The 12,612-nt window shown below is 43.4% G+C and overlaps 1 protein-coding gene across 1 annotated transcript; it reads right to left on the reverse strand.

The window, feature by feature from the left end:
• Window positions 1–2,976: 2,976 nt before the first annotated feature.
• Window positions 2,977–12,300, reverse strand: LOC137361379 (scavenger receptor cysteine-rich type 1 protein M130-like; the record flags this gene model as incomplete). Its single annotated transcript, XM_068026249.1, has 5 exons — window positions 12,153–12,300; window positions 9,292–9,453; window positions 4,547–4,861; window positions 3,098–3,415; window positions 2,977–3,014 (listed from the first exon to the last, which is right to left on the reverse strand). Coding segments are annotated over exons 1-5 (981 nt in total), but the record flags the coding sequence as incomplete, so codon positions are not given.
• Between the last annotated feature and the right edge of the window lie 312 nt (window positions 12,301–12,612).

Below are 12,612 nucleotides of genomic sequence, written 5' to 3' on the forward strand. Positions count from 1 at the left end.
TTATTGAATGCAAGCCTGTGACCAGTGATGTACCACGGGGATCGGTGCTGGGACCCTTGCTGTTTGTAGTGAACATTAATCATCTAAACCTGAATATAGGAGGTATGAGGAGTAAGTTTGCAGATGATGCAAAAACTTGTGGTGTCGTAAATAGTGAGGAAGAAAGCCTTAAATTACAGGACGATATAGATGGGCTGGTAAGATGGGCAAGGGAGCAGCAAATTGAATTTAATCCTGTGAAGGGTGAGGTGATGCATTTTAGGTGGAGTAACAAGGCAAGGGAATATACAATGGATGGTAGTACCATAGGAAGTACAGAGAGTCAGAGGGACCTTGGTGTACTTGTCCATAGATCACTGAAGGCAGCAGCATAGAAAGATAAGGTGGTTCGGAAAGAATATGGGATTCTTGCTTTTATTAGCCAAGGCACATAATATAAGAGCAGAAAGTTTATGATGGAGCAGCATAAAACGCTAGTTAGGCCACAGCTGGAGTACTGTGCACAGTTCTGGGAACTGCACTGTCGGAAGGATGTGATTGCACTGGAGAGTGTGCAGAGGAGGTTCACCAGGATGTTGCCTGGGTAGGAGCATTTCAGTTATGAAGCGAGACTGGAAAGGCTGGGGTTGCTTTCTTTCGAGCAGAGAAGGCTGAGGAGGGAATATGATTGAGGTATACACAATTATGAAGGGTATTGATAGGATAGATAGGAAGAAAACTTTTCCCTTAGTGCAGGGGTCGGCGACCAGGGGGCATCGTTTTAAGGTAAGGGGAAGGATATATCGAGGTGATCTGAGGGGAAAAGTATCACCCAGAGGATGGTTGGAGTCTAGAACACATTGCCTGAAGAGGTGGTAGAGGCAGGAACCCTCACAACATTTCAGAAGTATTTAGATGAACAATTGAAATGCCATTGCATACAACACCATGGGCCAAGTGCTGGAAAATGGGATTAGAATAGATAGGTGCCTGATGGCCGGCAGAGATACGCTGAGCCGAAGGGACTGTTTCAGTGCTGAATAACTCTATTAATCTATGACTCTATGACCTGATCTCCTGCTTGTGATTGTTTGTAAACGACTGCCTGTCTCGTGAGGTTACAAGGCTCGATCTTATCAGCTTTAGGACTGTCTTGTTACAGAGCCTGTTCTGGTCGGGTCCTTGGCAGTGCGAGGCGCCTATGCTGTCCCAGCTACAGAATCTTTCTTTAGAGAGAGAGGTCTATTTCTATAGGAACTTTATATTATTATGAAAAGTGTCATTTATTAAGCGTCCCATTTCTTATAATAAATCAGGAGTGATTTGGATGGGTGAAATATGAGTGGAAGCGTCGTTTTGGAATGTTGAAGCACCGCTGGTGAATACAGATGGTCCTATACAAGTATCACCTGTCAAAATAACAGTCAGACACGGTTAGACAGCTCGATATTGGATGCCCAGAGCCGGAATCTGAAAGGCTGGAACTGATAACCAATGGATGAAGGAAGATTAACAGACAAATAAATAGTTGAATGCACAGCTTAAAAAGTTGAATTAAATTTCCGGATCCTTTGTTACAATAAGTAAATTCTTCCAGAGTTTCATGTATGATGTGCTGAACTCTCACAGTGAATGTGGACACTTCAAATCACTCTCCATTTTAAATGTCACATTTTACTAAACCCAGAGCACAGTGAATGGAGAAAATCAGCAAAAAAAAAAATGAGTTTCAAACAAGGCCACTTGACAGTCCATAGAAATCTGCAAGGAACGAGAGTTTTGCATGCATATGACACAATATCTGGGATCTTTCGTTGGATCCGCGGGAAGATATGAACCTCACCTCTTCTGATTGACTTTTTCTGTATAACCACCATCAGTGAGATCAACATACAGAATAGCAGGACTCTGAAGCAGACCGCAACTAGGGTGGAAGTAGTTTTATATCCCTGTTCTTAATGACAATAATACAGAAAGGTTTAACACATACACAGTCCGTCTTGCACAATAACATATTTACAAAAGGGAGTTAATAATTATATCCACTGATTCCGGGCAATGAGTCAGGCTGAACATTCCGGAATATGTGTGGTGCACATTGCACCAGAGGGAAGTGTGAGCCAGTCTAAATTACAGAGACAGTGCCCCCATGTTTCTGATGAGAACACGACAGTTCAGGTACAGCCAGAATCTGAAATTAGCTGAATTTCAACCAGACCATTTGAAATATGCGGTGAGGAAAAGATATTCCAGTCAGTGAGAAAGTGCTCATAGCATCTTGAGAAAATGACTACAATACCAATTCAACTAATTCAAACCCTAACGCTGGCGAGGATACTAATAATGGTAAGTACCTGCAGATGTGGACGGGACAGCAATTGGAGGCACATCGAGCCCTGTGGAGTATATTGCACAAAAGGTTCAGGAGGATGAAATTTCAGCACTTTCCATTTAAACGATAAATACTGTTCTTAATTTCCGGAACTAGTGAGTCAATTTAACAAAACAATGAACCCTAACCCCACTCTCCAAACCCTGTCACCCTCACCGGAACAAATCACACTGGCATCTTCCTTGTGATCACAGTCAGACTGAGCCGGCGATGAAGAAGGACAGTCGGCCAGAGAAGATTCGCTTCCAGTGCATTTCACCTCATCCAGCCAGATAACTCCGTCACCCTGGGAAAAAGTAGCTCCTCCTGGGGCCAAAAGAGCGTGACCACAATCCAGCTGTCTGCAGACAACATTGGCATCGGCCATATCCCAGGAGTCATCACACACCGTGCCCCAGCTGTTATTGCACAATATCTCAACTCTCCCGGAGCAGTTGGTGTTACCTCCAAACAGGCGCAACCAATGTCCAGAATCTGGCAAAGAGAATCAATGGTTATTATTGATGTAGTATAAGAAAGGAGTACATGTCAGATAGTTGGTATAATAAAGAGGAAGTAGCACCTGGTGAAAGCCCACGTTTACAATCATATTCTCGAATGCAGTCCTTTGATCTGTGGTGCTGCTCCTTAGTTACTTTTGCTTCTGTTGAGAAGAGAAACATGCTGACTGTATCAGACACCAATGTTTGAAATGACACTCGCACATTTAGAGGTTTGTTGTGTTACCTGAACAAACAACACCAGCATCCTCCCTGTGTTCACAGTTGTGTTTACCCCACGGTTCTTTTTGACATTGCCAAAGGAACGATTCGTGTGAAATACATTCCATCCCATCAAGCCAAATGGGTCCGGATCCTTCTCCAAATGACTGAGCATAATAATCGATAGAACTGAGGGGACCGCACTGTAAATGTTTGCAGATCACTTCTGCATCAGGTCCATCAAGTGTATCCGAGCACACTGTTCCCCAGGTGCCATTGTAGAACACTTCCACTCTCCCCTCACAGCGATGCTTCCCATTCACCAGCCGCAGCTCTTTGTGCTCTGTCAATGACACAATAAATATCCCGTTGTTTAGATTGATAACTCGTTGTATGTTCATACTGCACAGCTCAACACATGCTGTTCCGGTTGTGTTCACTGATTTCAAGTAATTATTTCTGAAAAGCGATAGAAAAACACCGACAGCGCATAAAGTAATAAAGAATAATCAACACGGATTTCACAACAGAAAGACAAACAACGTTATTGAATTCTTTGAAGAAGTTACAGAAAGATAACAGGGATAATGCAGTCGATGTAATATGCATGTTTTTTTTTCAGAATGCCTCTGACAAGGATCATGACTGGGGTCAGAGCCTGTGAAGTCAAGAGATCAGTGGATGAATGATAGGAAACCAGCTCCAAAGCACACCGTCCGGGTACAATGTGGTAACCCAGAATGGTGGAAGTTGGGAAGTGGTGTTCCACAGGGCTGGGGTCACTGCTGCTCAACATGTACATGAACGATTTGGATTTAGACAAGGGAGACTTAATTTCAAAATTTAAGATGACAGCAATTTGGGGATATAGTTAACACTAAGAAAGACAGAGACAAAATACGGGAAGACGTTAATAAACGGGCCGAATGGGCTTACAATTGCCAAATAAGTTGAATAGAGATAAGTCTAAGGTGCTCAGTGTTGACAGGAAGAATAAAGAGGCCACGTACCTCTTGTAAAATAATAGTGAAAATGATATAGATCAGCAAAGAGACTTCGGGATACAGAGGCACTAATCACTTCTGAAGTGACAGAGACCGAAGGTAGTGATCATAAATATAGAATCATCACGAATAAATCTAATAAGAAATTCAGGAGAATTTGTTTTTTTTTACCGAGGGAGTGGTTTGAATTTTGAATTCCGAACACATGCAATTGCTGAGGAGATTTGCACTGATGCCTTTAAGGTAAAGCTATACAGGTACATGAGGCAGAAAGAAGCAGGAGGATATGCAAAGAGGGTTAGGTGCAGTGAGGTGGGGCCATACTCGTGGGCAACGTAAACACCACATTGACCAGTTAGTCCGAATGGCCAGATTCCGTGCTGTCCATTGTATGTAATTCGAAGTCATATCTTCCCTGTGAAACCACGTGCACAACACTACGGAAAATGGGCACATGGAAGCACCTTTACCTGAACATATGATCCTCACATCTTCTTTATGAGAACAGTCGTGGTTACCCCACGATGCTGAGGGACATTCCCAGAGAAATGATTCGTTACCGGAACAATTCAGTTCATCCAACCAAACTGGCCCTGAACCTGGTCCACAAGATGCAGGAAGTGCCAGGTCCAATGCCTTTCCACAACCCAGCTGTTTGCAAACCACGTCAGCGTCCGCCAGATCCCAGGAATCATCACAAACTGAGCCCCAAGTCCCATTGTAATAAATCTCCACTCGGCCATTACATGGGTTTCCACCGTCAGACAGCCTTAACTGCACGTGGTCTGTTGGATAACAGTACATGAGGATTATACTTTCAATAGACATTCACATCATCACTCAATACAACTGATTTTACCATCACCAGCTCAAAAAAAGAACGTTTAATGCACCTGTTGACAGGTAAATAAAACTATACAACAGAATATCTGTTTGCACTTACTTCTTACATAGAATGTAAGGAACAGCAATGTTTCAGATATGCTATTACATCTGGCTTTGACAAGTTCTGGTCTCCAGTTCCCCTCTTATGTTTTGAACGCTGTGTACGGTGTTAAACAGGCAATCACTCACACGATTAACAGTCAATTTATACTCATGTTATATAACTGTATCTGTTCTTTATCCATGTATGTTACCCTTATTTGTTATCTTGGTCAGACATTTACTGCCATCTCCTATTTCCCTCATCTTCAATTACAGGTGACTTGCATTTATCTAGCGCCATTAACGTAATGAAACATCCCAAGGGGCGATACAGGAGTGATATCAAAGAAATTTTAACACAGAGCACCGAAAAATATATTAGGTCAGATGTCCAAAAGCTAAGTCAAAGAGTTAGTTTTTATGGAACGTCTTAAAGCAGGAAAGACTGGTTGACAGGCAGAGAGATTTAAGGAAGTAATTCTAGAGCGTGTGACCTTTGCAAATAAAGGCACGGCCGCCAATGGTGCACAATTAAAACCAGGAATGCTCAAGAAGCCAGAACTGGGAGCTGTCAATCTGGAGCCGATTGCAAAGACAGGAGCTGTGAGGCCAGGAAGGGATTTGAAAACAAGGATGAGAATTTTAAAACCGCTCATTGCTGGGAAAGGTAGGTCAGTGAGCAGAGGGCAGATGCCTGAGTGGCAAATGGTCGAGACAGCGGAGCTTGCAGAGGTTGAAACTCGTGAAGCCAGCCAGGATTGCATTAGAATCATCGAGTCTGGAGGGAACAATGCTATCGACAAGACGAGATAAGGGCAAATGCGGGTGATGTCATGGAGGGGAAAATAGACAGTGTTAATGAGGATATGGAGATTTGATAGGAGGATCACCCTGGGGTCAAATATAACACCAAGATTACAGGCTGTCTGGCTGAGTGACAGACAGTTGGCATGGCGAGAAATGGAGTTGGAGACAAGGAAACATGCGATGGGGACTGATGGTTTCTATCTTTTCAATACTGAGTTGGAGGAATTTTCTGCTGATGCAGTACTGAATGTCAGCCTGGAATTCTGACAGTGTGCAGGCATTGGAGGGCTCAAGAGTGTTGAATGCGAAGTAGAGTTGGATACAGTGAGATACATGTGGAAACTGAGGCTGTGTTTGCGGATATCACTGAAAGGCAGCATGTAAATGAGTAATGAAGTGTCAAAGGATAGATCCTTTGGTGACACTATAGCTGACTTTGCAGGAGCGGGAAGAGAAGCCATTGCAGGCCACTTTCTGACCATGACTGTATAGATAATACTGGAACAAGCTGAGTGCAGTCCCACCCAGCCGTGTGTTAATGCGGAGGAATTGGAGAAGTATTTCATGATCAATCATATAAAAATTTGAGACAAGTCAAGAAAGAGGAGGTGGAATCGTTTATGTTTGTCACAATCACTTCGGATGTCGTTTGTTTTCGTCCTGTGGTGTGGATAGAAAATTGATTTGCGGAATTGAAACATGCAGCTTCATATGAGATGAGCATGGATTTGGGAGGCGACGACACATTGAAGGACTTTGGCGAGGTACGAAAAGTTGGAGCTGGGGCAGTAACCTGCATGGACAGGTGGTCAATGGTTCCTTTCTGAGGAGAGGTGTGATGACTGCTGATTTGAAGGAGAGGAGGCTGAACATGTAGAGAGAGAGGGAGATAAAGAGAATCGTTAATATTGCCAGCTAACATGGAACCCAGGAAGGGAATGTTTGTGTTCAGTAGTTTAATAGAAATAAGGTGTAGACAGCAAAATGTGGATACCATCAACAGCACAGGTTCAGAGAGAGAATGAAGGATTCTAGGAGAGAAACAAGAAATGTGAATTCAGGGTGATCGTATGGGATGGGGGTGGGAACTGATAGGAAGTTAGGCCTGATGGGTTGGGCAAGAAAGGGAAGTAGTGGAGGTGACTGAACAGATGTTTTTGAACTTCGTGACAAAAAGTCTATGAGCTCCTCTCAATTATTTATGGAGTTCAGGGTGGATGAGGCAGGGGAGTGGTTCAGGAGGAAGATTTATGATGGAGAATATTTGCTGTGCGTTTTCCTTGCCTTCCTGGATAATCTTTGTCAAACGGGAGGTTTTAGTGAAGATGAGGATGACCCGATGATGCTTTTTGTGATTGATCCATTCAGGATTATATTACCAGATAGTTCCCCACATGTCACCGTGCCTTTCTGTTTTTTAATTATTTCAGGGAATGTTGGTGTCACTGTCAAGACCAGCAGTTTAATCCACGCTATTTATTACTTCATTATTACTTTACTACTTCATTTCATATTGGAGAATGTAAGGTCCACAAGTACTACCCTTAAACATCAGCCTTGCAATATGCAGTATCTTCGTGTAGAACTACGTTCTAGGGTTGTGTTGATTATTACATTATCATAAATCAATTTAATATTAATAGCATAAGAGAATCACTTACCTTTGTAAGGATGGGACTCTGTCTTTGACAAGGAATATATTTGAGCAATTTTAGAGACATAAACCGCATGTCTGAACAGAGAATATGCAGACCTGTCTGTCCAGACAGACTGCTGCAATTATGTTAAATGAGCAAACGAAACATGTGAGGCACATTAGCAATTGCTATTGTCTGTAAAAAATCAATGAACTAAACGACTAATTCTATCAATATATGACTGTTGGACCGGACCAAAGAGGGCAGAAAACAGGATCTCTCTGCAAAATGTTGGACACAATCAGGAAGCGCCTATGGGCAATTGAACTCCAGATGTGTAGACCTCCTGGATGGACAGAAACCAGTATTTAATCTGGACTGGACAAAAATGATTGGACTAATTGCGTCAGGCACTTTGGAGAATAAACATCAGCGATGTGACCCATCAGATACAGAAGTAGAAGACAAAGAGAAGACACATGGCTTCTGAAGGTGGGCATAAATGTTGGGTGGAGCTTAACATCTACCTAACTGAAGAACAAGATGACATACTCTACTCTGTCCAGTGACTGAGTGTGTAATAACCATTCAGCACTGTAAACTTCTGACGTGAAACGCTGGAATGTATTGATTTCCGCTGTTCCCGAAGAAATTATTTACTGTAACCAATCGGTATCTAATCTGAATCATTAACTATCTCATATGTTGTAAGTTCCACTCTGTCGTATGGAAATAAATGTTCATTGGAACAACCCGAAAACATCCGCCCACACATACACTCTGCATAATGCAACATCCCCAGAACACACGCCTGCATTGACATGCTACACAATGAAACTTTAAAGTGTATAGTCCAAAACATCTGTCTACTTTTATACACAACATAATGAAACCTACACCAGAACAACTCCCACACAGCTACCTCCACTTATATACTGTACAGTAGAACTGATTGCAAGCTCGACGCCGGATTTGATACCAGAGATGAGATTCCAATTCCGTATTCTCTTTATCATAAGGCCGTTATCCTTCATCTCTATCATCATTCACCTCCCTTCCTGCCTCAGCCCATCTGCTGCTGAAATGCTCACCCATGCTTTGTTGCCTGCAGAACCGAATATTTCAATGTTCTCCTGGGCGATTACCCATCTTGCATCCTCCAGATACATCAGCTCATCCAAAGTTTTGTTGCCTGCCCTACATGAAGCCTCTCTCAGGAACGCCATGGCAGCCGACGATCTCATTGTTTCCCTGTCATACATACCTCGAGTTTCCAATTATGATCTTCATGTTCAGACACCTTCATGCTCTGTCCCTGCATCAGTATAACCGTCTCCAGCCGGAATCATTTCAGGAACTCTGCTTTTCTCTGAATCCCACTTCTTGTTCTTCACCCACTTCAATTGCCCACAACTTTCAGTTTTGTCTTTAACCATCTAACCCCCAGATCTGAATTTCCAGCAGAAATATTTCCGTGTCTCCGGCTCTTCAAATCCAACCATCAGACTAAGAATTTAGTCACCAACTCGAACATCTCTTTGTTTGGCTCTGTGTCAGTTGTCTGTCCGTTTACATTCCTGTTAAACCCCTTGTGATGTATGTGTTAATTGAAATTTCTGTAATAAAAACGTTCTTGTTATTTAACTGTGTCCGTGTCCTATCTCTCTGCACACCACCCCCATCCAGCCCCATCTCCCCGACCGCCCACCATCCTCACCCACTCTCCTCGAGTGAAAAGACTGGTTTGAGACACCCAGGAACAAGTAACCTGTATTATCACTTTTCTCAGCAGATTAGACATTTCTCTTCTTTGTTTTTGTAAAAGCAGTGAAGAATATGTTTACCTGAACACAGGACCCCAACATCCATACAGTCAGTGAGAGACGAATTCAATGTGAATAAGCTGCAGTTCTGGAGCTGCAATTCGTTTCCTTCACACTGGATATCATTCACCCAGACGGGTCCTTCACTCTCTACGTCCTTTGAATTTTTATAAGTGGCTGTCGCTTCACCACAACCCAGCTGTGTACAGATTACGTTGGCATCATTCAGGGTCCAGTGTCTATCCTGCAATCTCCCCCAGCTGCTATTGTAGTAAATCTCCACTCGCCCATCACACCAGCTTCCCCGGTTAGTCAGTCTTAGTGACCAATTTTCATCTACAACATGAAAGACATTGAGAATGGTGAAACTGAAGCAAAATATCTCAGAATTTACTGCCACCCGAAAAGTCATTAATATAAATGGATACTATTTCTGTCATCATTGTTCAGAAAGCTTGTTGAAAGATCTTCTTCACCATGAGGATGAGACGTGAAGGCTCAGTTACGGCGCTTGAGAGTTCCAAGCTAGCCAGGAAGGATCTAAAGGGAGAGCTAAGAAGAGCAAGGAGAGGACACGAGAAGTCATTGGCGGACAGGATCAGGGAAAACCCGAAGGCTTTCTATAGGTATATCAGGAATAAAAGAATGAGTAGAGTTAGATTAGGGCCAATCAAGGATAGTAGTGGGAAGTTGTGTGTGGAATCAGAGGAGGTAGGGGAAGTGTTAAATAAATATTTTGCGTCGGTATTTACAGTAGAGAAAGAAAATGTTGTCGAGGAGAATACTGAGATTCAGGCTACGAGGCTAGATGGGATTGAGGTTCACAAGGAGGAGGTGTTAGCAATTTTGGAAAGTGTGACAATAGATAAGTCCCCTGGGCCAGATGGGATATATCCTAGGACTCTCTGGGAAGCTAGGGAGGAGATTGCAGAGCCTTTGTCCTTGATCTTTATGTCGTCATTGTCGACAGGAATAGTGACGGAAGACTGGAAGATAGCAAATGTTGTCCCCCTTGTTCAAGAAGGGGAGTAGAGACAGCCCTGGTAATTATAGACCTGTGAACCTTAAATCGGTTGTGGGTAAAATGTTGGAAAAGGTTATAAGAGACAGGATTTATAATCATCTTGAAAAGAATAAGTTCATTAGCGATAGTCAGCACGGTTTTGTGAAGGGTAGGTCGTGCCTCACAAACCTTATTGAGTTTTTCGAGAAGGTGACCAAACAGGTGGATGTAGGGTAAAGCAGTGGATGTGGTGTATATGGATTTCAGTAAGGCGTTTGATAAGGTTCCCCATGGTAGGCTATTGCAGAAAATACGGAAGTATGGGGTTGAAGGTAATTTAGAGCTTTGGATCAGAAATTGGCTAGCTGAAAGAAGACAGAGGGCAAATGTTCATCCTGGAGTTTAGTTACTAGTGGTGTACCGCAAGGATCTGTTTTGGGGCCACTGCTGTTTGTAATTTTTATAAATGACCTGGAAGAGGGTGTTGAAGGGTGGGTTAGTAAATTTGCGGATGACGCTAAGGTCGGTGGAGTTGTGGATAGTGCCGAAGGATGTTGTAGGGTACAGAGGGACATAGACAGGCTGCAGAGCTGGGCTGAGAGATGGCAAATGGAGTTTAATGCGCAAAAGTGCGAGGTGATTCACTTTGGAAGGAGTAACAGGAATGCAGAGTACTGGGCTAATGGGAAGATTCTTGGTAGTGTAGATGAACAGAGTGATCTTGGTGTCCAGGTGCATAAATCCCTGAAGGTTGCCACCCAGGTTAATAGGGCTGTTAAGAAGGCATATGGTGTGTAAGCTTTTATTAGTAGGGGGATCGAGTTTCGGAGCCACGAGGTCATGCTGCAGCTGTACAAAACTCTGGTGAGACCGCACCTGGAGTATTGCGTGCAGTTCTGGTCACCGCATTATAGGAAGGATGTGGAAGCTATGGAAAGGGTGCAGAGGAGATTTACTAGGATGTTGCCTGGTATGGAGGGAAGGTCTTACGAGGAAAGGCTGAGGGACCTGAGGTTGTTTTCGTTGGAGAGAAGGAGGAGGAGAGGTGACTTAATAGAGACATATAAGATAATCAGAGGGTTGGATAGGGTGAATAGTGAGAGTCTTTTTCCTCGGATGGTGATGGCAAACACGAGGGGACATAGCTTTAAGTTGAGGGGTGATAGATATAGGACAGATGTCAGAGATAGTTTCTTTACTCAGAGAGTAGTAGGGGCGTGGAACGCCCTGCCTGCAACAGTAGTAGACTCGCCAACTTTAAGGGGATTTAAGTGGTCATTGGATAGACATATGGATGAAAATGGAATAGTGTAGGTCAGATGGTTTCACAGGTCGTCGCAACATCGAGGGCCGAAGGGCCTGTACTGCGCTGTCATGTTCTAATTCTAATTCTAATTACCTTTTCTCAGTAAATACATTTTCGAGATGTTCCGAGTAGCTTATGGTTTCTGAACTGGGGACAGATGGTAAAATTAACTGGGGGTGATACCCGAGGGACTGGAGGTCGTCCTCCTGACAACATGTCCTGATATTTCCAGCTCTCGCCCTGTACTTGAAAATATCATCAACCTTTCTTCCAATGTATCCTCCTTATCTTCACATCGTCCATCTTCAACTCTTCCGTTCTCTTCCTCAACATCTCTGTCTCTGATTCTGGGGATAGTTTATTAACTAATATAAAGAATAAACCCAGTGACTCTCACAGTTACCTTGTCTATGCTTCCTCACACCCCAATTCTTCGAATGACTCTATCACATTTTTTCAAATACTCCATCTGCATTGTATCTGTCTGGTGATGCAAACTTCCATACCAGTGGTTCCAGATATGTCTTCCTTTTTCCTCAACCGAGGACTCTCCTCACCTCCTCATCCACCCACCATGGTTGACAGGGCCCTCAAGCACGCCCAATCCATTCCCCATACTTCTGCTTTCACCATTTCCCCCTCCCAGAACAATGATAGCATTCTGATTCTCCTCATGTTCCTCTCCATCAGCTTCCATATTCAACAGATCATCTTCCACCATTTCCATCACCTTTAATGTTATGCCACTACAATGCACATCTTCCCCTTACCTCCACATTTAACATTCTGAAGGGACCATTCGCTCTGTGGCACCCTGATGCTCTCTTAACTCATTGTCAACACCCATTCCCCCAGGACATTCCCAGTCATGCGCAGGAGGCGCAACCACTGCCCTGTTACCTGCACCTTTCTCACCATCCAAGCTCCCAAATACTGCTTCCAAGTGAAACAGCGATTTTCTTCTCGTGCTTTCTCTTTAGTATACTGCATTCACTGTATTGACTGATCATGATACCGTCTCCTTTACATTGGG

This window comes from Heterodontus francisci, unplaced genomic scaffold, assembly GCF_036365525.1.
Source record: "Heterodontus francisci isolate sHetFra1 unplaced genomic scaffold, sHetFra1.hap1 HAP1_SCAFFOLD_214, whole genome shotgun sequence".
NCBI classification, from domain to species: domain Eukaryota; kingdom Metazoa; phylum Chordata; class Chondrichthyes; order Heterodontiformes; family Heterodontidae; genus Heterodontus; species Heterodontus francisci.